The 23,035-nt window shown below is 54.6% G+C and overlaps 10 protein-coding genes across 10 annotated transcripts, besides 3 other annotated features; 3 read left to right on the plus strand and 7 right to left on the minus strand.

Moving 5' to 3' along the window:
• Positions 1-1,215: 1,215 nt before the first annotated feature.
• Positions 1,216-2,988, minus strand: LPMP_150190 (hypothetical protein; the record flags this gene model as incomplete). Its single annotated transcript, XM_010699094.1, has 1 exon — positions 1,216-2,988. One exon carries the CDS (start codon positions 2,986-2,988, stop codon positions 1,216-1,218), a length of 1,773 nt encoding a protein of 590 aa, XP_010697396.1.
• A 1,049-nt stretch (positions 2,989-4,037) lies between these two features.
• LPMP_150200 (hypothetical protein) lies at positions 4,038-4,529 on the minus strand (the record flags this gene model as incomplete). Its single annotated transcript, XM_010699095.1, has 1 exon — positions 4,038-4,529. One exon carries the CDS (start codon positions 4,527-4,529, stop codon positions 4,038-4,040), a length of 492 nt encoding a protein of 163 aa, XP_010697397.1.
• Positions 4,530-5,214: 685 nt separating this feature from the next.
• Positions 5,215-5,565: a repeat region.
• Positions 5,566-5,972: 407 nt separating this feature from the next.
• On the minus strand, positions 5,973-6,848 carry LPMP_150210 (hypothetical protein; the record flags this gene model as incomplete). The annotated part of the gene is made up of 1 exon (XM_010699096.1): positions 5,973-6,848. The coding sequence occupies one exon, from the start codon at positions 6,846-6,848 to the stop codon at positions 5,973-5,975; it is 876 nt and encodes a 291-aa protein (XP_010697398.1).
• Positions 6,849-7,711: 863 nt separating this feature from the next.
• On the minus strand, positions 7,712-8,380 carry LPMP_150220 (60S ribosomal protein L13a, putative; the record flags this gene model as incomplete). The annotated part of the gene is made up of 1 exon (XM_010699097.1): positions 7,712-8,380. The coding sequence occupies one exon, from the start codon at positions 8,378-8,380 to the stop codon at positions 7,712-7,714; it is 669 nt and encodes a 222-aa protein (XP_010697399.1).
• Positions 8,381-9,494: 1,114 nt separating this feature from the next.
• Positions 9,495-9,878: a repeat region.
• An 892-nt stretch (positions 9,879-10,770) lies between these two features.
• On the minus strand, positions 10,771-12,342 carry LPMP_150230 (hypothetical protein; the record flags this gene model as incomplete). Its single annotated transcript, XM_010699098.1, has 1 exon — positions 10,771-12,342. The coding sequence occupies one exon, from the start codon at positions 12,340-12,342 to the stop codon at positions 10,771-10,773; it is 1,572 nt and encodes a 523-aa protein (XP_010697400.1).
• Positions 12,343-12,933: 591 nt separating this feature from the next.
• On the minus strand, positions 12,934-14,058 carry LPMP_150240 (protein phosphatase 1 catalitic subunit, putative; the record flags this gene model as incomplete). The annotated part of the gene is made up of 1 exon (XM_010699099.1): positions 12,934-14,058. The coding sequence occupies one exon, from the start codon at positions 14,056-14,058 to the stop codon at positions 12,934-12,936; it is 1,125 nt and encodes a 374-aa protein (XP_010697401.1).
• Positions 14,059-14,294: 236 nt separating this feature from the next.
• Positions 14,295-14,593: a repeat region.
• Positions 14,594-14,897: 304 nt separating this feature from the next.
• Positions 14,898-15,545, minus strand: LPMP_150250 (hypothetical protein; the record flags this gene model as incomplete). The annotated part of the gene is made up of 1 exon (XM_010699100.1): positions 14,898-15,545. One exon carries the CDS (start codon positions 15,543-15,545, stop codon positions 14,898-14,900), a length of 648 nt encoding a protein of 215 aa, XP_010697402.1.
• A 1,060-nt stretch (positions 15,546-16,605) lies between these two features.
• On the plus strand, positions 16,606-17,646 carry LPMP_150260 (hypothetical protein; the record flags this gene model as incomplete). The annotated part of the gene is made up of 1 exon (XM_010699101.1): positions 16,606-17,646. One exon carries the CDS (start codon positions 16,606-16,608, stop codon positions 17,644-17,646), a length of 1,041 nt encoding a protein of 346 aa, XP_010697403.1.
• A 484-nt stretch (positions 17,647-18,130) lies between these two features.
• LPMP_150270 (lysyl-tRNA synthetase, putative) lies at positions 18,131-19,978 on the plus strand (the record flags this gene model as incomplete). The annotated part of the gene is made up of 1 exon (XM_010699102.1): positions 18,131-19,978. One exon carries the CDS (start codon positions 18,131-18,133, stop codon positions 19,976-19,978), a length of 1,848 nt encoding a protein of 615 aa, XP_010697404.1.
• A 1,227-nt stretch (positions 19,979-21,205) lies between these two features.
• LPMP_150280 (nonspecific lipid-transfer protein, putative) lies at positions 21,206-22,252 on the plus strand (the record flags this gene model as incomplete). The annotated part of the gene is made up of 1 exon (XM_010699103.1): positions 21,206-22,252. The coding sequence occupies one exon, from the start codon at positions 21,206-21,208 to the stop codon at positions 22,250-22,252; it is 1,047 nt and encodes a 348-aa protein (XP_010697405.1).
• Between the last annotated feature and the right edge of the window lie 783 nt (positions 22,253-23,035).

The following is a 23,035-nucleotide window of genomic DNA, read 5'->3' on the forward strand; positions in this document are numbered from 1 at the left end:
TCTGACCGACGAGAGAGAGCAGAAGGGTGGAGGCACGCATGTGCATACGTGTGTGTGGGTGTGAGGGGGAGGGGTATGGATCGTCAGAGAAAGAGCGAGAGTAGAGGCAACACAAAGCCGACGCGCACGCACATTATGAAAAGGGGAAAGGCGCCAACAAAGGAAAAGGTGACGTGAAGCACAAAGAGGGCACACGGACACAAATGAAGAAGTGGCAGAAGTTCCACACGCGCGATTGCACGAAAAGGGGGGGAGCGAAGGGGAGGGAGAAGCGATAGACCATTTACCCCCATCCTACGAAACTGCCTTGTCGTCATCGCCACGATGGTGCAGCACAGAGCGGCCAGCTCACAGACATAAGTCGTGGCACAGAGCCTCCGTATATAACACACGTCACTGCCCACGCTGTAGGTGGTGAGCAGCACCGACGTTACAGAAGGCAGGCAAAACTGTTTACCCCCAAGCCCGCCTTCCCATAGGCAGAGGGCAGTAGAGGCAACGTGGTCGCTCGCTCCCATTTTCGGTTCTCTACTAGAGCCTTTGAAAGTGCGAAGGGGGATAACGGTGTGAGTAAGAGAGAAAATAAGGGAGTCCATGTGCCGACTCTACATGACATGGATGCAGCACACAGCACGAGAGGTGAGGAAGCGAGAAGACTTGCATGGCACAGAGCGGCGTTAAAATGACAGAGAGGGGTGAGGGATACCGAGAAAGACACGGCTACCGCAGCGGGGGGAGACGGAAATGGCAACACAGAACACGCTATGTATCCGTCGCCTCCCACCCCTCAACCAGCCCACCCTCCCTGCCAATGCGGTCGTACTTGGAACCCAAGCGAAGGACATACAACTGGGGTGGCGACAGCTGACGAGCTCCTACCAGAACACGTCACTAAATTGTAGGGAATGACACACCTGCGCGCGCACACACACACGTGCAGGCGTGTATGCGTAGAAGCGGTCTTCTGTACCACATGAGATGGGAGAGGAGGAAAGGAGGGGGCAGAAGGTGAAGAGAACCCCCCCCCCTCTCTTCGTCTACCAGTGACACCGTTCAAACACAAAGCAGCCAGCAGTGACCAACAGAGCAGTGCCACCGCAGGCAGCGGACCAAGACAAGCGGGGAAAAGGAAGAGGGCGAAGTGGCTCAACCCGCCCCCGCACCCTCGTCCCCCCACCTCCACTACTCCCGAAAGCCGCACGCACCACGCAATTATTACTTCTCACTGGCACGTCGCTCACCGCGTGCAGCAGCAGCCGCTGTCGCGCTAGGGTCACGCCATGACGCCTTTCGAGAAGGCGGGCGGCATGGTAGAGGTCGCACGACATCACGGCTGTCGCTCACAGCCCTGTGCAGGCGATCTTGGCGTCGCTGCAGAGGCGATTGCCGGGCCTGCAGTGGAGCAGAGTGCAGTAGCGGCAAGGGCGCCGTGTGCGGCCCCGAAGACAGCACCAAGTCTGTGCAGAGGCGCAGAACGTACTTCAGCACGCTCACCGACTCATCTGGCATTGCGCTGGGGGCAGCAGCGGCAGCAGTGCTGTCATCGCTGCGGTTGTCAGTGGTGCTTTTGCCTGAGGCAGCCAACGTCCTCTCAATACACGACGCAATCGCTCGCAGGCAGTCCCTTCCTTGTGCCTTTTCGTGCTCCAGACGATCACAGCGTTTCTGCAGGTGCAGCTGAGCCGCAGAGGACTCGTGAAGGGCATCCACCACGCCAGCAAGTCGATCGCTGTCCTTTTTCAGCTCCGAGAAGCGCAACAACAGTCGAAGGCGTCGTAACTCTTCCATGTCTTTCCTCACATCGCCGTCAATTATGTATTCTGCGGCTGCTTCTGGACAACTGGCCCCGCCAACGCCACAGACGGGATCACGCCTGCTAGAAGTCCCTGCAGAATCATCCGGAAAAAATACAATATCGGCAGACTCACAGGAAGAGGCGCCTGGGCCGCAACATTGCTTCTGAAGAGCAAACATCCTGGCGCGGAGGGACTTGACCGACCCCTCGGTTGTTTGTAGTCTCCGCTGTGCTTCGGCCAGCTCTCCACGAAGTTGGTCCACCAGCGTCTCCGTCATGTCACAGCTGCCACCGGTCACTTTGTCGTTCGACGTTGTAGACTCGGTGGCAACCGAGTCCGTTTGCGTGTCGGAGCACCGGCGGTGAGTCGAAACTGGCGACTGCAGCCCGTTGAGGTGTGCTGCCGCGGCCACTGCACCCGTCGATCGCGTTGTGAACATCGACGTGATGTCGAGGAGAATCACCGGCAGCACTGAACACGTTGGTGGTGCAATGAAGGACGACGAGGGAACGTGCGGAGAGCACTCCGGTGGAGGTGAGTCACCTTTCCACTCAGTGATCGAGTCGCGTGAGACGGGTGATGATGACATTGGCGTCGCGGCGATACTGTCTGTCCACCGCACGGTGGTGGCCACTGCTGGCATTACCTCTGCTATCGAGGCACACGATGACGACGAAGCGCAGTTAACGGAGGACAAAGCTGCGCCCACCGTATGGATGCGACCAGTGCGAGTGGGGACATGCGGCTTGCAGTGCAGGGACTCCAGAGCTGCACACGAGCGCTGTGCACTCTTTACCGCGCGTTCCAGTGACGCGTGCAGTGTGGCAATGCGCTCCTGCTGCTGCTGTATGATGTGCAAAAGATGCGGATGGGAGTGGGATGATGCCCGTGCAGCAGCGGTGGTAGTTGCAGTAGCCGTGTTCAACGACAGCACAGAAGTGCTCACCGAGGCCGCTGTCTCTACCCCGGCCTCCAGCCTAAGAAGTGGCACTTGGGTCATCGAAGATGGTGAGCTGCAGAGGGCGTTTGGCGGTAGTGTGTCTCTCGCTACACCTTGGCGCTGTGCCACCGCCTCTAACGCAACGGGGGGTGCCACGGCTGCGGGGTTGAGAGTTGCGGTGGAAACCGAAGGGAAGCTGACTTTAACACATGCATCGGCAGCCTCAGCATCGTGGTGGAGAGAGGTTTCCATCCTGGCCAGGCAGGGAGAGAATGTGCGCGCGCGTGTGTGCTGGTGCGGCTTCGACAAGGGTGGGGAGGGGACATGCACTGCGGAAGAAAGGGGCAAAACGAAAAACGGCGGAGACGGGAGGCGGAGAGAAAATGAATGGATGCAGGCCTGCTTGGGTGCGTGGTGGGGTGAGGAGAGGCAAATGTATGCCCGGGTGCCGTCTTTCACCGCTCATCCCGCTCCTCTCTCCCCGCTTCTCGCAGCTGTCCTCCACCTTCTGCGCCAACCACATGATAGCAGACTCGTCAGAGGCAGCTGCTGCCGACGTAGGAAAAGGAGGAGAAGGAGAAGGGTAATCATACACACGCAGCTGTAGTAGGGGGCGGCTGAATGAGGGCACACAGAGGCGCGTGAGGGTCGCAGAGGAGCACACCGCCTCAGTCCTCCTCTCCCCCGCGACGCAGGACCGCGCATTTACGTCCTTCGAATAAGGCCCCTCATCTGCCTTCTGCCCCACCCACCCACCCCTTTCTTCTTCAGAATGCAGATTGGTAACCTTGTGGCGCTGTTGATCAGATGAAACTTCCTCCCGTCCTGCCTCAGTCTACTGTCCGCAGAGATAGTAGGTGGGGTAGGCGGTGAGGTAAAAGAGGGAAGCGAAAAGGGGGGAGGGAAGCGACACAGCGACGCCGAGAGACACACAAGAGTCGTTCGTAGTTGTGGTGATGAGTCTGTGGATGAGTAATGCGAGGGCGTGAGAAGAGGGGGAGAAACCCCGCAAACGGAATGGAGCGCGAGAAAGTCAGAAGGGTGCTCATCCTGCCAACTAAAGCAGCATTCTTTCCAAGCAAAAGAGCCACAACAGACCACCAGTGGCTCATCACCAAAATAAATAAATAACTACTCTCCCCCTTCCCTGCCCACCCCTCACACTGTGCATCACCATTAAGCAACACAATCAACCAACCAACCAACCTCCCCCCCTCCTCCTCCGTACAATACCAGCAGCAGTCACACACACACACGCACACACACACACACACACACACACACGCGCAGAGACACCCTCCTCATGGTGCGAGAGAGGCTGCGCGCTTCACAAAGTCCTTGTGCGGGTCCGTGATCCAACCTACTGCGGAGTATTTGCTGCGGAGACGCTCCTCCCACTCATGCAGCGTTTGAAGATGCGCCGGGGAAAGGGTGGTCCAGTCCGCGTTGATTTCGTCGCGGCCAACGATGACCTTGCCGAGCTGACGGGAGCTGTCGCACCCAGCAAAGGCGCTGTATGGGCCCTCTGGCCCGTACCACTCAAGCGAGACGTTGTAGATAATCCCCTTCACACCCATGAAAGCCTGCGGCTTCTTCTTCCCGTCGAACTGCGACAACTCCTCCACCGTGTAAGCACGCGGCACGAACGCGTTGCAGTGGGGTTTCTCGAACAGCCGCTGGCGACTCCTGAACTGCAGGCGCACGAGCAGCACAACGAAGACGCCCAAAAAGATGCCCAGGAGGATGCTGAGCTTCGTCACCTCGTGAGTGCTTGATGCGTTTCTGCCCGACATGATGGTAAAATGGTATGGTGGCAGGTCGTGCCCTTAACACAGCCTTCCCCTCCTGCAGGCCCACAGCTCTGTGTTGTGTGTGTGTGTCACCAAGCGCTCCAGACGCTGCACAGTTGGCGTCTTTCTTTCACGTTGGTGTGGTCCTGTACGGACGGGTAGAAGTGTTTCGCATCACAATCGAGATAGAGTCGATCGGAAGAGAGAGAGAGAGCGATTCAAGAAACGCACGCTTGCCTCCTCATGTGTGTGTGTTTCGTGGTGCTTGTGTATTTATATGTAATGGCACTATGAAGGAAGTCAGCGAAGTTAAGAAAGACAAGGACGCGATCAAGCCAGCAGACACACAAGGCACAACTGCAATACAATACGCCTGCATATCTATGTATCGCCTGCGTGGGTGTCCGTGTGCGGGGTGACACAACAAGCAACATGTAAGTAGTGAGAGAACGAGAGAGGGAGCAGAAGAAGTGAGGGGTTCACGAAGGGCACCCTGGTCGATGCAGGAAGAACGGAAAGAAAATCCACAATGGAGACGTGCCCCCATTCGTGTGCGTGGTGGCGTCTATACTCCCGCAAGGCGTTACAAGAGGAAGAAAAGCGTAGACGCGGAAACACCACATCAAAGCACATACAAATGTGCTTAGCATTTATTGCTCCAGGTCTATCCCGTTTCCTTACGACAGAGGGTGACGGGGGCACCCCGGTGCGTGGTACACCGGGGTCTGTGGCCCCACCCTGTGCAGCTCCTCGATCCCTGCCAGTGCCGAGACACCTGTGGTGGCGAGAGGGCCAAGCGCCTGCGACGCGGGGAGGTCAGAGCGATGTCTCGCTGCTGATGTCGGCGGTCAGGGCCTGGGTGGGCGAGGTGTCCGCGCGACTCGAGTGCATCTCAGCCGGCCCTCGCTGCCCACTGGCGTGGGGAGGCTGAGCCAGCCCGCGAGGAATGCACGAGGTGGCGACCGGCGCACTGCTGTGAGGCGTGTGGCCACGGCTGCTTTGCCCCATGCGATGGGCCCTGTGAGGTGTCAGGGGTCGAGGGGGGGGGTTGCCTCATCTACGCTGCACGGCAGGGCAGTGGGCGCACGCTGGAGAAAAAGGGGGGTTGTCGTGTCTTCGTAGAAGCCCATGAAGCCGTGAAAGGAGGGTGGTACGAGAGGGAAAGACACACACACTCTCATACAGCTAAGAGAAAGACACAGAAAGCGAGAGGAAACATAGCACACACACACGTACACACACACGGATACACGAATACAAACGTAGCATGGAAAAGGTCTCACCGTCACCATCATCAGCAGCAGCAGCAGGTGCCGAGGGGGGACGACTGGGTGAAGGGAGGTGTTGCAGAGGTGAGAGAACACATGTACACCAACAACAGACACAATTCAGAAGAGGAAAAGAGGTACCAAGTAGCATACAGACTCATTGCGTCCCACAGCCCTTTCATCGCACTATGCCGTCCGCGCGGAGCTCACGCTCCAGGTGCTCGAGGGAGTAGGTCGGGAAGAAGCTCAGCAGGAAAGCCTCCATACACTTCGTAACGACATAGCCGATCTTACGCAGCTTCGACACAGGTCCTACATGCCCCTCTGGCTTGAAGAAACGACCAAGCAAGGACGGTGCTCCGATTGTCCCCGCCTCATGAGTGATCTGAAAGTTGCGAATAAGCACCTGCATGCCTTTCACAACAACGTACAACACGATTAGGCCGAGCAGGTGGGCACTGCTCAACTTGACGTGCACGTAGAGGACGAAAAAGATAAGAAGGAGTTGGAGGAGATGCGTGCGGTTGTGCATGGCCTGATTCGCCAACCAGCTCATCCATCCACCGACAGCGCGGGCACCGCGAGCAAGGCGACCCCGTGGTGCTGGTGGTGCGTGCACTACTGGTGGAGGCGTGACTGCTGGTGCTGCTGTTTGCGCCGGCCTGGCACTATCGTCGTCTGTCCCAACAATGCGCCGACGAAGGGCGCCTACCACGTGAAGCTGCCCAGGTGCCTTGCCGGTCAACGCGTCAGCATCACCAGTGTCATGTGTTGGCACGCCTCCGTCGTTTCGGCGCACTAAGCTTCCGGCTGTGTTGCCTTGGCTGCTCACGTAGTTGGACCGCCGTGATGCCACGTAGAACTCACGGAACTCCTCGAACGACATGGCACGCCGCTCCGACGGCGGCGAATCCCTTTCGGCGGATGTAATGCTAGTACCCGACCTGCTCGCAGCGGCCACCTCCGCTGGTGCTGCTGCTGTAGGTGATGCTGCCTGCGCGGGCAGCGACGGCAGCATCGTTGGACGTTCGTCTGCTGGTAGAGACGCAGACATGATCAAGCTATAGCCCAGGGAATAGAAGGTGCTGTTGCGTGGTACAACCCCCTCCCCTCTCTCTCGGACACGCACGCAGAGCGATACCCAAAAAAAAGTCCTTCTGGAGGGACACGGTGCTTAAGGGGGGGGGGCATTGGGGGAGGGAGAAGGGGGGAGAGATGAGTAAGAGATGCGGAGAATGCAAAAGGAAAGAACGCACTGCCTCGCCTCTGTTTCTTTGCGCACGCACCACGCACGGTACGCTACTACATACCAATGTAAAGTGCACCGCGCACACAGCAGCAGGGCTGCTCAACCTTACACTTGAAATGAAGGAAAGGACGCTGCAGGGCAGGGCAAGCTGGTGGACACGAAGTAGCCTCCCCCCTCCCCTCGTTTCGCCAGGCTCTCTCTGTTGCGCGTTCACATGCGTGTGTGTCCGACGCCAGGGACAGGGCGGCTTGGCGTCCCCCTCGAACTTCTGCCTCCCTCACCCCTTTCTCTCTAACCAGAGCTGCCACGCGTGCAAAACAAGGTGAAGGGAAAGAAGCATCGCGCACAACATTCCATAAGCGCGCAGAGAGAGAGCGCAATCTTGAATGCACGGCTCCATCCGCTGCTCGCTCTTTTTCTCTTTTGTGTATCCTGTAGCTTTTTCGTCTTGGTGGGAGTGTGCGAAATCACAAGAAAACGAAATAAAGCGAATAAAACGAAAGTAAAGTGCCGCTGCCGCACACCAATCACAACCGTGGAAGAGAGCGAGAGATGCCGTGTGGTTGTAGCAGTCGCGCAGTGCATGCGGGAAGAGGCGCTTCGGTGAGGGAGATCGTCAACAAGAAGGCAATATTTCTTCCTCCTTGCGAACGCACAGAGGCACATTGTTACGAGTAGCCGAACTTCTTCAGCACCGCCACGTTGTGCTTGGGCATCTTAGCAAGCGCCTCCTTGCGGGCCGCCTTCCACGCGTCGCGGAGCTTTGCCTGCTTTTTGTGGTGGCGGGACGCCTTCTCCACGCGAGCCTGCTCGAGCTTGGCGACGACGTCGCTGTACTTCCAACCGACATGCTTGCACATGTTGCCGAGTACTGTGTACGGGCGCTCCGAGCGGTAGCACGCATGGCGCTGGGCGCGCGGGATCACCACACGACCACCTGTGCGCACCACATTAGCCGGCACCCCCTCGTAGGCCACCAGCGAGTTAAGTGCCCTCATGCCGCGCTTCGTGTAGCGGGGCAGCATGCTGCGCACGGCGCGGACGAACACGTCGGACGGGGCACGGTGGTGGAAGGGGCCCTTCGTGGGGTTTGTCAGCTTCCGCTTGCGCAGGTACTGCAGGTACTTGATCTTGTTGCGGATCTCCGTACCGGCAATGTTGAGCTGCTCGCAGCGCACTACGGTGATCTTCTTACCCAGTAGCAGCTGCTTGGCAACCACAGCCGCCGCACGACCGAGAACATGATCCTTCAAGTCGATCACGATGATCTCGGGGCGATGCTTCTTGGCTTTCTTGCGCTGCACGCGAGACACATTCTTGCGGCTAGGAAGGGCCATTTTTCACGGTGTGTGGAGTCGTGAAACAGCGAAAACACCTGTGGTGCGAAAACGATGGAGGCGTCAGGACATACATGTATATGTTGGAGGATCGGGTAGGTGTGTGTGTGTGTGTGTGTATCGGGAAGAAGCCGGGAGAGGAAAGAGAGAACGGCAAAGAAGGCGCGAGTGACATAGGCACCTGCGTACGCACACATATACCAAAAGCTGAAGAAAGATGAGCCACACCTGTGCTTGCCTTGACGATCGGCGAGCTTCTCTTCAAGTTTGAAAGGAGAGAAGTACAGCGGAGGACGTTACTCGTACGTTTCACCGCGTGCCTCCAACGTATCCCCAGCGCTGTTACGTTACCAATTTTTCCATGGGAGAGAAGACCGATCTGCTATCCTTCGACTCGCGCCCTCCCATGACACTACCGCCGTAAAAACTCTCAACGCGAATTCTGCTCACGCCATAATTGGGTAACACAACGCACGAATAAGTGGGCTGATGTATCCCCCTTTTTTCGTCACCTGAGGACCCGTGTCTCCCCAATGTCTCTAGTACCCTTGCGCTGTGCGCCTCATGGTGAGCAATGAGCCCACGAGGCAGCCTGTCCGAGGCACTACGGTCGGAGCAAGTACAGTGAGAGAGAACCGACACACCAGAGAAGCGAAGGAAGCAACCCATAGTGGCCCTCTCCCTACCACTGCTACACACACTGCAGGAAGCCTTTGCCGATGGCCTCCAATGATGATGTGCTGTCAATAGAAGCGCATAACTGCGCTAGAAGGTGCGCCGCAAAGTCCCGAAGAACCCATCCTACGGCGCGCGCTTCAGCCTGTATAGTCATGCATGGCGTCGCAACGCACTGTTCAGCAACCGTGCGAGCCGCGCCTATTTCAGAAACCAAAACAGCACCTCAGTCGCTCAACGGCGCATCCGTAATCACAATCACCATTGGGGCCTGCCTCCCGCCTTCCTGAAAGGAAACGCGGCCAACCGCTCTCTTTTTTTCCTTCCGCACGATCCGGCAAACCCGCAGCTCCTGAATAGCCCACACTTCATCAGAGCGCTGTTTCGCACATCTATAAACGTGCTCGAACACCAAAGCACAGCCTTTTTGTGCCCCCACGTGCCCACTGCCCTGCCATACAACATGGATGAGTCCCCCCTCGACCCCTGACACCTCACAGGGCCCATCGCATGGGGCAAAGCAGCCGTGGCCACACGCCTCACAGCAGTGCGCCGGTCGCCACCTCGTGCATTCCTCGCGGGCTGGCTCAGCCTCCCCACGCCAGTGGGCAGCGAGGGCCGGCTGAGATGCACTCGAGTCGCGCGGACACCTCGCCCACCCAGGCCCTGACCGCCGACATCGGCAGCGAGACATCGCTCTGACCTCCCCGCGTCGCAGGCGCTTGGCCCTCTCGCCACCACAGGTGTCTCGGCACTGGCAGGGATCGAGGGGCTGCACAGGGTGGGGCCCCAGACCCCGGTGTACCACGCACCGGGGTGCCCCCGCCAGCCTCCCGTTCTGTCATCGGGGTGGGGAGAAGTGGAAAAAAGAAAGGAAGGCAGCAGAAGAGAAAGAAGAGGTAATATGTATGTCCATCAGCGCGTTGCGTTGCGTTTCGAGAGAAAAAAAAAACACAAACAAGAGGAAAAATCAAAGTGAAAGGGGGTGCATCCATGACGACGCAAGAGCGGCTACACTCCGTTGTTGCCCTCTGCCACATATGGTGGCTGCTTTGTTCCTGTCCCCCTGATTCAGTCTCTTCACAGGAACGGCACCTCACTACAGAATGAAGAGGTTGGGTGAGCCAAAAAAAAGGGGGAAGGAGAGTGGCTCACGCGCACATCACTCTAGGTAGCCAAAAAAAAATATATATGAGCGTATGCTGCCGTACACAGTAACAGAGCGTGACGCACACGCACACGCACACGCACACGTACGTGTCAAAGCCAGTCGAAGACCCGAAAGGGAAAAAAAGAGAGAAAAGACGAACGAAGACGTTCGCCTGCCTTTCGGCGTATTTGTGGGTGTGTGTGGGTGTATCGACTCTTCACGATGGTGAAAACAAAGCACTCCCAACACGGGAAAGAGGCACACAGGCACACACACACACACACACGCAGCAGCAGCAGCATCCTCACAACAGGAGGTGGGCAACAGAAGAACACGAAAGAACCAAAGGAAAACTGTGAGAAGCAGGAAGAGGAGAAAGGAACGGGCAAGGGAAAGGGAAGAAAAAAGCAGTAAACAACGGACGGAAACGATGCGAGTTCTACAATGTACGCGCGTGCATCGCACCATGTCCCCCGCAGCCCATCACAATCAAGAGAAGACAATGCTTGGTCTGCCTTTCCCCTTTCCTATGCCCTTGTACATACTACCCACCCGCAGAACGATTTCACTCACCGTCTGTCAACAGGGTGAGTGCACCCTCCAAGTTGAGATTGGCCTCCTCATCCTCCTCGTACTCGCCATTTGGCTTGAGTACGCCGAGATATCCAAAGCCATATCCGCAAACCGGTGCTGCCTCTATTGAGTCCTCGGCAACCGCAACCGAAACTCGCTGGGACAGTGGAAGCTCCGACGCAACGAGTGCCTTGGCTGCTGCTGCTTTGTTGGCCTTCTGCTCATTTGCCCGCAGCACTCGCATACGGCGCCGAAGACGCTGCTGCCGCCGCGAGACGTTGCCCCGTCCATCGTCGCCACTGCTGATAACGGACCTCTGCGTCGGTGTCACCCTACTTTTGCGGGACGCAATGATGCGCTGCACCCTTTCAGTGTCACTTGATCCTGGGGGGCTAGGGATGCCTCTCAGTTTCTGTGACGGTCGCTTGGTTGCGTCTACCTTGCTCGCACGTGTCAATGAAACAGCGACGGGTGCACTGGCACGTTCCTCAGGAGGCTGCTCCCAGCCGCTGAGGCCACCTGCAGAGCTATTCGCTGTCCCTCGTGCTGGCCCATAAGGCCTGCCTGCGGTGGCCTCTTGCGATGCTTGCTGTCGGTGCCCATCCCCGTACGAACATGATATGGTGGCATGCTCAGCCTTGGCCACTATGTCCTCGTTGTCCACGAGGCGAATGTAATCGCATTTGGAAAGCGAGTGGAACAAGCCCTCTCCTAAAGCTGCTCCAACCTCCCCTGTGGCACTCCTGCTTGACGCCTGAGGATAGGATGGCGACACGACAACTGTGTCTTTCAGAGGCTGCAGCCGCTGCGGAATTACGGAGTGCATCGAAAGAGATAACGCCACGGAGGGAGATGACTCAACGCGGAGACCGGCTGTTGCGACAAAAGGGAGGTCGCTTGTCAACTGGGTGCCAGACCTGGTGTCAACAGCTAGTGGAGACGACAGATGTTCATGTGACGCAATGGCCGTCTTCCAGATCGGTGGAACAAACGCCGGAACCGCAAAAAGGGCCATGCCCTCTGGTGCTGCGTCTATGCACGACTGCTCGTCACTGCTCACGAACAAACAAGACATCTTTCCCGCTCCGGTAAGAGTGATCGTGTCAATCCAGGATATACATGGGAGGTTGAACACGGAATGCGCGATGCCTGCAACATGAAACACTACCTGCACCCACTTGTTGCGTGGGATGATGAGGGGAAGGTAAGCAGTCGTCACGTCATCAGCCGTCTCATCGTAACGTGGGTCTTTGATATAGGTACCAATTACCAGTTTTGTCCGATTCATTGTGTACTGACTGACAACGACCTCTAGCGCGAAGTGGTCTATAGAGTCGAGGCAGAGCTGGGCCACTAAAAGGGAGTCGTGTAATCGCAACGAAGATAGAGGGAAGTCCTCGCGTGGAATTTGCACGCGGGTCTGCGAAGGCTTTCCTTTCATTATGAGAACTGGTTTCCTAATGTGCTTGTCGATTACAATAGAACATCCCAGTGGATTCACCACCTTTGCATGCGTCAACAGCTTACTGTTTGCCTCCATCACGAGCTGCAGCTGTGTCGCCATCTTGAAAGTCTTCTAGAAAAGAAGGGTAGCGTAGTAAATTTTCAAATAAAAACCTTGAAGGTGAACTGAGCATGTGAAGTAACTGCGCTCGCGCGCGTACCTCTCCCTGCCACAGCGCTATCCCCTTTTCTAAAGAGACTGTACAAAAGAGCACAAAGGGAGTATGTCACTTTGTGGCAGGAAAAAAAAGGTGTGGGGAAAAGCCAGGAGAGCACTTCGAGCATTTAAAGCTAGAAACTTCTGCACAAAGGCTGGTCGAGGGAGCACTATATTCACTAACGGAATAGAACACACATCTTCCAGTGTGTTTATTTGTGCTGCGTGAAGGTAGCAGCTGATCCAAAGGAGAAAGAGATAGAAGGCTGTTTTGATAGTATTACACCGCCTGGAATAGTGCCCTCCAAAAAAAAAAAATGGAGATATGTCTCTTTTAAATTGTTTTCATCACGCTTAACTTACGGTTGCAAATATTCTCAGTGATGCTTTCTACACTCGAGCATGAGTGAAAATATACAGCATAGGTCGATGTGAGATAGTGCATGCAGATCTATGTGAAAAAGTCGCCTGCTTCGCGCTCATCAGTTCTTAATGTCAGTCGTGGTTCAGAGGGTTCGGAAGGGGATCTCGAAAAAGCATGATATCCCGTTGCTGGACAAAGTTCGGTGGCTCCAGCGTGATGATGCTGCACACCCCCTTTTCATCTACACATAAAATGCCGCCTCTATTTCCAAACTCGTTGCAGTAGTTAGTGGCGGAGAAGATGGTGAGCAAATGGCGCTTTTTGTGGTCCGGGAAAAACTGAAAACCTTCCTCGACCACTTGATGTGCACGGCACACCAAATCTATGTCATTCTCAACTAAAAAGCGCTCAAGGGCCCGTTCGGAAAAAACATATGATATTCTGCGCGAGCTAGGGGCCCAGTCCACACCCGCTGGCAGGTCCGCTTCGGGGTCTGCCCAGAGAAGGTCACAAATGATGCCTGAGTGTGGAACGTTGCACGGACGCATGTCTGGGATGTCTCGCAGGAAACGAAGCTCGGCAGAGAGACCGCCGTGCACACAGAAAATGGAGCCGTTGATGAGAGCTGCCACAGGCAGAATACGGAAAAAATCGGCAAACATTTTGAATAGTTTAATGCCGTAGCGCCGCTTGCACTCGTCATAGAACCCATACAAGAGCATGATTTGTTCGTCTTCATGGTTGCCACGAAGCATAGTCATGTGGCGTGGCGAAATGATCTTGAGAGCAAGCAAGGTCACAACGACCTCGACAGAGCGAGCGCCACGGTCGACATAATCGCCGAGGAGAAGAAAACTGTACGTGTTATCATCCATTGACGGGTTGGTCTCTTTGCGTGCCTTCTTGGCATCAGCTCCAAAAACAGTGCCCCCCAGTGGTGGGCATCGTTTGAAGATGTTAACCAAGTCGTGGTATTGCCCGTGTAGGTCACCGCAGACGTAAACGGGTGAATCTACTTCGACAAGTATTGGCTCACTAGCTATGATTGCGCGTGCCTTGACGAGAATCTGAACGATGAGCTCTTCCGGAATCCGCTGTTCTTTCAAAACGTTGCTTGTGTAGCGCTCAGGAAGAAGTTCTAAAAGGCGGTAAAGCACATCATTCTCTCTTTCAACAGAAAGAGTGTCTGTGGGAATGCTACTGAGTGTACATATGGATAGATCCACAGCGCATCGCCCTCGCTTCGTGTGCGACATTTGCACATAATTACCTAAGATTCTGGGTTTTCTGTAGCTTCAATCGAGCTTATCTTCTGGAAAAAAAGACGCGCTGCTTTTAAACGTGGAGTGTAGTAGAAATTGCATCAGTGATGAACGAAAAAAAAAAGTGTAGAGGAAAACATAAAGAAATAACTGAGATACTTTCTCCCCCATTATGTCATCTTCCCGCAAATATCGCGATAGGTACACACATGTGCTACAAATCATCTATTTCTGTTGTACTATTGCTAAATTCTGTGCAGGCGGGACAAAGCGACTGTCATTGAGTCGGGTCATGTATATAATCCCCTCTTGTCCTCCTTCATCCCTTCGTCGCAAGCGTGCTGTACGGTCGGCGCCAGGCAGACACAAGTGGATCGCACACCTCGATCCAAGCAGGCCACCTTCATAGTCCTGCTCAAGGGAACAAGCAGTAGCGTTTGCTGTGTTGGCAACAGGGGGTGACTTAGAGACATGGTGGAGGAGTTCAAGGAAGACGCTGACAAACTGCAGATCAAGACCCTCTAAGACCATAACCAAAGCAGCAGCAAAGCGCAAAAACAGCATCTTTTTTCGATCCGATGGTGTTGAAAAAGTGTTATTCTATTTTTAGATGCGATGCCAGTAAAGAGTCTGCAAGCCACCTATCAGAGATCTGAGGGAGGCAATCACAGAGCAGTAGTTGGGGTCCTAATCGCCCCACAACAAAAAGCGAAACAGTAGAAACGCAGAGAGAAAATTATGCAGACTACTCTTTCTTGGCAACGATACGATTCGCAGTATTTTGTTGTTGTTGCTACCCAGCGGTGTAGAAGATACCCTGCGCTTATGCGTCCTTAGCTTTCGTCATCGCCACCAAAAACTGGGGCATAGATGAGGGTGGGAGGTTCATCACTGGAGACACAGTTTTTCTGGTTTCTCATGGGCTGAGGAGAGTGACTTCGTTTCCGAGACGCGGACATTGTTGAATCCCTGACAAAGCGGAATGGCTCCGGTGTCCAGGAAGACATAGCAACCAGAGTCCTGCCGGAGGCAAAATAGCAGTCGGCATTAGCAAGAATGCAACCGCTCAGGATTACTTCACTGACCGCAAGCCCCGTGCCGCTCTGATACAGCACCAACCGAGCACGATCCCCCGCGAAAAGTTTCAGCTTCAAGGGCACGGAAAACTGGACGGTGTCAGTTACTGCTAGGGGGACTGGAGGGCCAGTCGCTTTGCCATCGCAGTCAAGGCGTTGCATGAAGAGATATACTTTTCGTTGCAAAGATCCTACAGCGGTATTGAAGGCTATAGAAGATACCTCGATGGAGCCCAGCATTGGCACCACGGGGACTTGCAGGTTAGTTGAGTGGGTTGTCGTTTTTAAGGCGGTCACACCGTCCACCGGGATTGAGAAGAGTAACGGGATATCTGTTAGTCCGTTTTCCGCCTCGAAAGCAGAGCGGAGGGACTTCCTGAACGGCAGTCCCGCTTTTTCGAGCATGATGAACAGTGCGGGAGAGGTTCCTCGCAACATGCGAAGAGAAACTGGTAAGGTGAAAGGAAGCAAAGAAAGGTTGGAAACGAAAGGACGAGAGCAGTTGACACACAGCATTTTTAAAAAAGCATTGTTCTCCAAATTGGCAGAAAACCCACAGTTTCATCATAATGCTCAGTGAAGAGCCACACGCAAAGCAGACGGCGAAGCGGTGAAGATTGAAACCGGCTGGCACTTTTTGGGAGGCAGGGGGCTTGTAAGGGCGCCTGTTTTGGTTGAGCTCGATTCTGCTGTGGAAAGAAACCACGGCGCTTCTGGTGTCCTCTCACATAACCGTGCTTTTTGACACACTACTCAGGGTTGTGTCGATAATCGCGCTGCACGACTCAAAGGTGTGCTCGATAAAAATTGCCAGTCTGCATGAAAAATGTTGCAACGAACACAGTAGGGGGGAGGGGGGATTGGCTGCATTAACAGACCCCTTTCGCCAAAGCACTCTCCCAAGTGACCCCGTGGCGCAGGCACCCTCTCCAAAGCCACCTCCACAGTTCACCCCCTCCCCTCTTACACGTTTGGAAAACCCCACATGTACTTTATCAGAGCAGGTCCTTGCGCTCAATACGCGCGGGGACGACGCCTCGGTCTTGTTCTCTTTTCTTATCACTTCCGGTACCCCGTACCCCCCTCTAGCCGATCAAGGCGAATTTACTTCTTCAACCCACCGACTTCCTCGACAAGCAACACGGTTTCCTGCCGGTGAAAACCTCACACACGACTCTTCCCTAGTGGCTGCAAGCTTCTCCCCACGCGAAGGGGTATCTTCCCCCACCTAATGCCAGGTGCATCTCTACATTTGCGCGGTGATTTCTCAACAGTTTGCCAATGGCAGCGCTGTCACCTGGAGCGCTCGGTGGCAACATTGTGACAGAACTACGCCTATTCGCTTTCACTCCTACTTTTTGCCTTTTGTTTTTCTCCATTGCTCATGGAAAACAGACCCTTCTCACCCGCAGCCTTCTCGTCTCTTCATCTTTAGCTGCACATCAATCTTTTTTTTTCAGTCACGATGAGCTCTGCATCTGCATATGGTGTGGACGGGCAAGCAAGGTCGTTGTGCCCGCTGTATCACCCATCGCTGAACTCCCAAGAGTTTCACCGCTTTCTCATCGGAACTGCCAACCTTTCGGCGGAGAACAAAATTCATCTCATCGAGTATCAGGACGCCACGAAGTCGCTAGAGTGTGCCGCGGTATGGCCACACAACTATCCAGTGATGGGGCTGTGGTGTTCGCCGTCTCTTTCGGCCGACAGTCTTCTCGCTGTTTCCTCGCTGCAGCAGCTGGAGATTTTTCGAATTTCTGAAAATGTGATGAGTGAGCCTATGTGCATTGCCACAGTGAGGAAAAGGTACAGCCTTGTGCTATGGGATTTGGACGGGCTCCAAAGCGAATTCAAGGCAGTCCACCAAAGCACGCTCGCCACAATCTCCTTGAGCTCTTCTAAACTCGGTTTAGAGACGGTCAGTTACACAAGCAGTGAGGGCTCTATTCGCTGCGCTGCCCTAGCTCCTTACGACCCCACCCTCTGTCTTATCTCTTGTGATAATGGACTGCAGCTCATTGATTTGCGCAGCAAAAAAGCGTCCTCCTTCGCAGCTACCAAGTACAGCCATGGTTTCGGTTACTCAACGGCAGTTGATTTTGATCGCTTAAAGCCAGGGCAATTCCTTTCCGCAGGCACAGACGGCTACGTATACATTCACGACATTCGCTACAATACCTCCTGTTCTCTTGCAATGCTGCAGCATATGAAAGCACATGAGCACACAGTGCAAGGCTGCCAATTCAACTCATTTCGAGATGAGCTTGTTCTGTCGTGTAGCTCTGATCAAACTCTCAAGTTGTGGGATCTTGAGCAGAACAATGAACCAAAGTGTCTCCGCCGACTAGCGGACTATGGAGACAGCGTTGTTGCCCTCTGCTGGAGTAGCAATAGCCCCTGGGTGTTTGCAGGTCTGTCCTTCAATGGAAAACTCCTTGTCGATACCGTTCCTAATGAAAAGAAAATGAGCATTTTGCTCGACGAAAAGAAGTGGTCTGAAGCCTGACTGTACAGGTTTTGTTCTTCTCCGCTTCATGCTTCTATTATCTTCAAAGAGAACGTCTTGAATCAATGCTCGTTGGTTGGACAACGTGCAAACTATTCTTCAGTTATGCCGGGCATTATCGAAATATGAGCTGCTGCTTTTTTGCTTGCTCTTGGCCAGTTTTCTACAAAAAGAAGTGCTGTTGAAAGGGGATATTTTTGGGGGGGAAGGGCCACTTCAGTAGTTGTATCAACTGCGTTTTAGTTGAGTCGCAAAATAAGCGGATCCTGGTTTCGTTTCCAATCTAGGGATGGTGCTCTGTGTGCTGAAACTCTATGACTGGCTGCGAAGAAAACGACGGAAAACTTCCTTTATGTGCGTGTCCCACCTCGAGCTTTTCGTCCTCAATATTCTCTCCCAAAATCTTTCGACTTTTCTCCTTTTCTTTATGCATCCACATTCATACTGCTATGCACATATCTTCTCCGACGTATAATACTGCTTTATGTTATTTTTGACTGACCGGGAAAAGCCATTTTTCACACCCTCTTTTGCTAATCGTAACAGTAAGCGAGAAAGGCCCTCCCAAATGTCGTCCCCCAAAGACCTCCGTATTCAGATCGAGGCTCTTGCCTTCCAAATCGCGGACATCAAGAAGGCGGGAGGTACTGATTGCGATGAGTACAAGTCACTGGTAAAGGAAATGGCTGCGCTTCGCAGCCGACTTCCGCAAGATGAGAAGAAGGCGAAGAAGGAAAAGACAATAGAGCCGTCGTACTTTGAGTCGCGCCTGGCGATGGTCAAGGAGATGGGTCTTCTCGGTGCTGCCTACCCGCATAAGTACCACCGTCAGTATACGATTCCTCAGTACCGCAGGAAGTACGCACCTTTGATAGCAGAGCCCGGTACTTCCCTTGACGAAACGGTCACTATAGCGGGTCGCATCATTAAGAAGCGTAGTTCCGGATCAAAGCTGCACTTCATTACTATCCAGGGTGATATGGAGACTGTGCAGGTCATTTCCGCTATTGCTAATTACACTGACGAGTCGAAGTTTGCTGAGATCCACTCTAAGCTAAAGCGTGGTGATATTATCGGCGTTGCGGGAAAGCCATCCCTATCAAAGAGCAACGAGTTCTCACTCAATGCTGTCGAAGTTACGCTTCTCTCAACTTGCTACCACATGCTACCCGACGACTACTTCGGTCTTTCTTCCTTTGAGCAGCGCTTCCGTCAGCGCTACCTTGACTTGATCGTCAATCGCGACAATATCAAGGTATTCATTCAGCGTGCAAATATCATCAAATACATTCGTAAGTTCTTTGATGAACGTGACTTTGTGGAGGTTGAGACACCAGTGCTCAACCAAATCGCTGGTGGCGCTGCGGCTCGTCCCTTTGTGACGCACCATAACGATCTCAACCAGACCATGTTCCTGCGTATAGCACCAGAGCTCTACTTGAAAGAGCTTGTCGTCGGTGGTATGGATCGCGTGTACGAACTCGGCAAGCAGTTCCGTAACGAGAGCATTGATCTGACGCACAACCCGGAATTCACAAGCTGCGAGGCATACTGGGCGTATATGGACTACAACGATTGGATGACCGCCACAGAAGACCTTTTGTACGGTCTGGCCATGGAGCTTCATGGCTCACCTATCGTCCGCTATGCGCCAAAGGATTCTGAAGGAAAGCTGCTGCCAGAGGTTACCTTTAATTTCAACAAACCGTTTAAACGCCTGCACATTATCCCGGAGCTGGAGAAGCGCTTGAAGATATCCTTTGACAACGTTGACTTCGAGTCGGATGCGGGTATCCAGTTTCTGATGGACTTATGCAAGAAGCACAAGGCCGACTGCCCGTCACCCTACACAGCACCTCGTCTCCTCGATGCCCTCATCGCCGAGTTTCTCGAGCCTGAGTGCCACGATCCCTGCTTCATCTGCGATCACCCTCGCGTGATGTCACCTCTCGCTAAGTGGCACCGTAATGACCCCCGCCTGACGGAGCGCTTTGAGCTGTTTGTCAACAAGAAAGAGCTCGCTAATGCGTACACCGAGCTGAACAACCCTATCGTGCAACGTGAGGAGTTTGTCAAGCAGATGCTAAACCGCGACAAGGGCGATGACGAGTCAATGAAGATTGATGAGGGCTTCATCGCTGCGCTGGAGCATGCGCTGCCTCCCACTGGTGGCTGGGGTCTCGGTATTGACCGCCTTGTGATGTTCCTCACAAGCCAGTCCAACATCAAGGAAGTGCTTCTGTTTCCTGCCATGAAGCCCGAGGGCAAGAATGCGATTAGCTACCCTCCGGGCACAATGCTTAACGGTCAGGGCGTTCCTCTGTTGAAGTAATGCTCTAAGAGTTTCCTTTGTATATCTGTGTGAATGTGAATGTGATTTTCTGTGTCAAAGCAGCAGCGATCGAACGCTGTGGCGTGATGTCAACACAGCAAATGTCTGCCAGTTTCATCTCGCTTCTCTATCGGCGGTTGTTTTTTCTCTTGAGTAAATCAGAAGTGAGAAAGTGTATAAGTACGAACAGGGGTCGCTATAAGAACGCCAGCACAAGCACTCATCCATCGAGTTAGACGAACTCGGCAGAGCCACGTCAAATTATTGCTGAGTTCATAGTTTACTCTCTCTTCAAGCTTTCTTCTTCTTCCCCTCTCCCCCACCTCCCACGAAGACCTGCGCTGAGGACCCCCCCCTAAAAGAAGGAAAGGGCAAAAGGGAAAAGAAAAGGGTGAGAAGCGAAGAGAACGTGAGTTCATTGACATTCAAGACAGGGAAAATGCGCGGGGCAAAGTTCGCTTGGTGCACTCACGCCCTTCATAGTATTCGCATGCGCTTTGCTGTCTTGGATGAATTGGTATCGATAAGCAGCCGCTGGAACGTGGCAAGCGAAAAAAAAAGGCCTTGACCTGATTTTCCTCCCCTTTCCTGGGCCGTTCAGCTCCCCCCAAAGGGTTTTCTTTACGCCACGCAGCACGGCTCCCTGTGCACACAAAAATGCCAGCGCCCTGCCTCTCTCCCCCCGCTAGGTGTGCAGCACAGCTCCGGCAACAGCAGCACTGTGCCCTCTTTCAATTTCTCTCCAGTTTTGGGGGTCTCCCTTTTTCTTTGTTGTTGTCTATCGTTCTTCTCGTGGCACACCCGCACTGCAGGATGTGGTGAGCCCTATAAAAGGCACCAGCCCGTTGAGTTGGCCCCACACACGCACGAAGTAAGGCAATAACTAATAGGATAGACTTTGGTTGCAGCGGTGCAACTGTTTGTGCTCGCAAGTCGCTTTCTGGCACTGGCCACCCTCTCTAGGTACTTGTGCCTCTAGGGTGAGCAGTGCAGCGCCACCGTTGGGCTCGAGGTGAACCGATTTGGTTGTCGTCGTTTCACAAGTGTGCGATATCAATGCAGCGCATTCGACTTGTAGGGGTGGGGCGAACCGCCATCGGTACTTTGAGGAGGGACAGCGCCGATCTAGCAGGAGAGGCCTTAGATCTCGCCTTTGCTGACTCCAACATCGCTGCCAAAGACGTCGGTGCCCTCATCGCAACCCCCTCACTCTCGTCAGGGCACTTTATGCAAGCACACTACCTCGCCACAAAATTTCAGCTCACCGCCGCCAATCCAGCTATGCTGCTCAAAACAATCGACACGGGTGGCGCCAGCCCGATCAGCAGCATCGGCGCTGCGCTCGACCTCTTCCGCCGCATGCCGCACCTCAAAATAGCCGTGGTGGTATCGAGCGACGCCGTGCTCACGCTGCCAAGTTCTGAGTTCGCGAAACGCTCAAACAAGAGTGTTCCGTCACCTCACCTGGCAGTGCCACACATTCCGCACGGCTACGACTTTTTTGCGCAGTGGCAAATGAAGCGGTACGGGCTGAAGCGTGAACAACTGGCAATGGTGCCAGTGCTCATGAGCGCCATGTCCGCGCGACACCCTGATGCCATGTGTAGGAAGCGCTACACCTTGGAAGAAGTCCTTAGTGCTCGCCAAATCGCACCTGCGACGAGTCTTCTCGAATGTGCACGTCGCGCAGACGGTGCGGTCGCAATTGTGCTCGCGCGAGAGGACCACTACCAGCAGCACATCGCGACCGGACCGCTCGACGGCCGCAGGCCGTACGTCCTCGGCGTCGGCGAAGCCTCCGGCCCGCTTTATCCGCCAGCCACGCACGAGGAAGTGACACCGGATACATTTTCGTGCCATCGGGCCGTGCGTCTGGCGTACGAGGCGGCGGGTGGACTCTCCGCCGTTGACATTGACTTCTTCGGCTTGTATGACTGCTTCCCAATCTGTTTTATTCGTGCGTTGGAGGCGACCGGACTGTGCAGGGAGGGCGAGGGCGGACAGATGGTGGAAGAGGCCTACCGCAGGGCGGCGCAGCGTGGCGGCGATGTGAACCCAAGCGAGTTCCCTATTAATACCCACGGCGGTCTCATGTGCTTCGGTGCGCCATGGGAAGTCCCGGCAATGTACAACGTAGCAGAAGCTGTCGCGCAGCTGGGTGGACAAGCTGGGCCGCGGCAAGTCCACCCCACACCACGGCGTGCGCTTGTGTACGGCAACGGTGGCGTATTCTCCGCCTCGGCGGTGGCGATCCTCAGCACCGATGCACCATAGGCCGCTGCAGCCCACCGCACGGCCTCTCTTCGTTTAGGCAGTGCGGGTTCACTTAAAGGGGTTACGGTAGTTCCAACACACGGGCGGCTGCGTCCTGCCGACTGCGATTTCACGGCGCATCTGTGCGCTGCTGTCTCCCTCCTTGTGTGCATTGCCTGATCTGTTTTCCTCCTGTGGGCATCCTCTTGTCTTTTTTTTCTTCGGCTTCTTTTCCCTTTCCTCGCGCACGTGTGCCGTCGCCGTGACAGTGCAGCGATGCTTATACTGCCAACCTCTACTCGCGTGTGGGTGTGAATCACAGTTGCATGCGGCCAACCGTTACTGCTGAACGCCGCCACCACGATCATCACCGCCTCAGCACCCAAGGCCCTCCCCCTTTTCCCCCTCAACCAGGTTCCTCCTTTTGGTAACCCTCAGCGTCCAAAGACGTCAGAAACTCTGTCAGACCTTCCTCCGTTGCGCACGCCTCCTCGCCTTATTGGCTCACTGGCTGGCGCGTGGGTAGGGGAGTGGGAGAGGGGGGGCTAAGGAAAGGGATAGTACTGGGCAACTGTTTACGGGCGCAGGCGCGTATCTCAGCCACGCTGCCCTATTTTGACACGCCGAGGCAAACCCACCCTTCGTAGGGGTTGTGCTAGCTGAGAAAAAAGAGTGCCAACGCTGTGCGCGCAGAATCGACCCACCACTGTTGCCAATAATAATAATAAGCTTCGCAGTTCGTCTACCCTAGGCCTTGGTCCCCTCCCTCATCCCTCTGATGTCCATCTCCTCCTGCTCTCTCCT

Source organism: Leishmania panamensis, assembly GCF_000755165.1.
Source record: "Leishmania panamensis strain MHOM/PA/94/PSC-1 chromosome 15 sequence".
In the NCBI taxonomy this organism is placed as follows: domain Eukaryota; phylum Euglenozoa; class Kinetoplastea; order Trypanosomatida; family Trypanosomatidae; genus Leishmania; species Leishmania panamensis.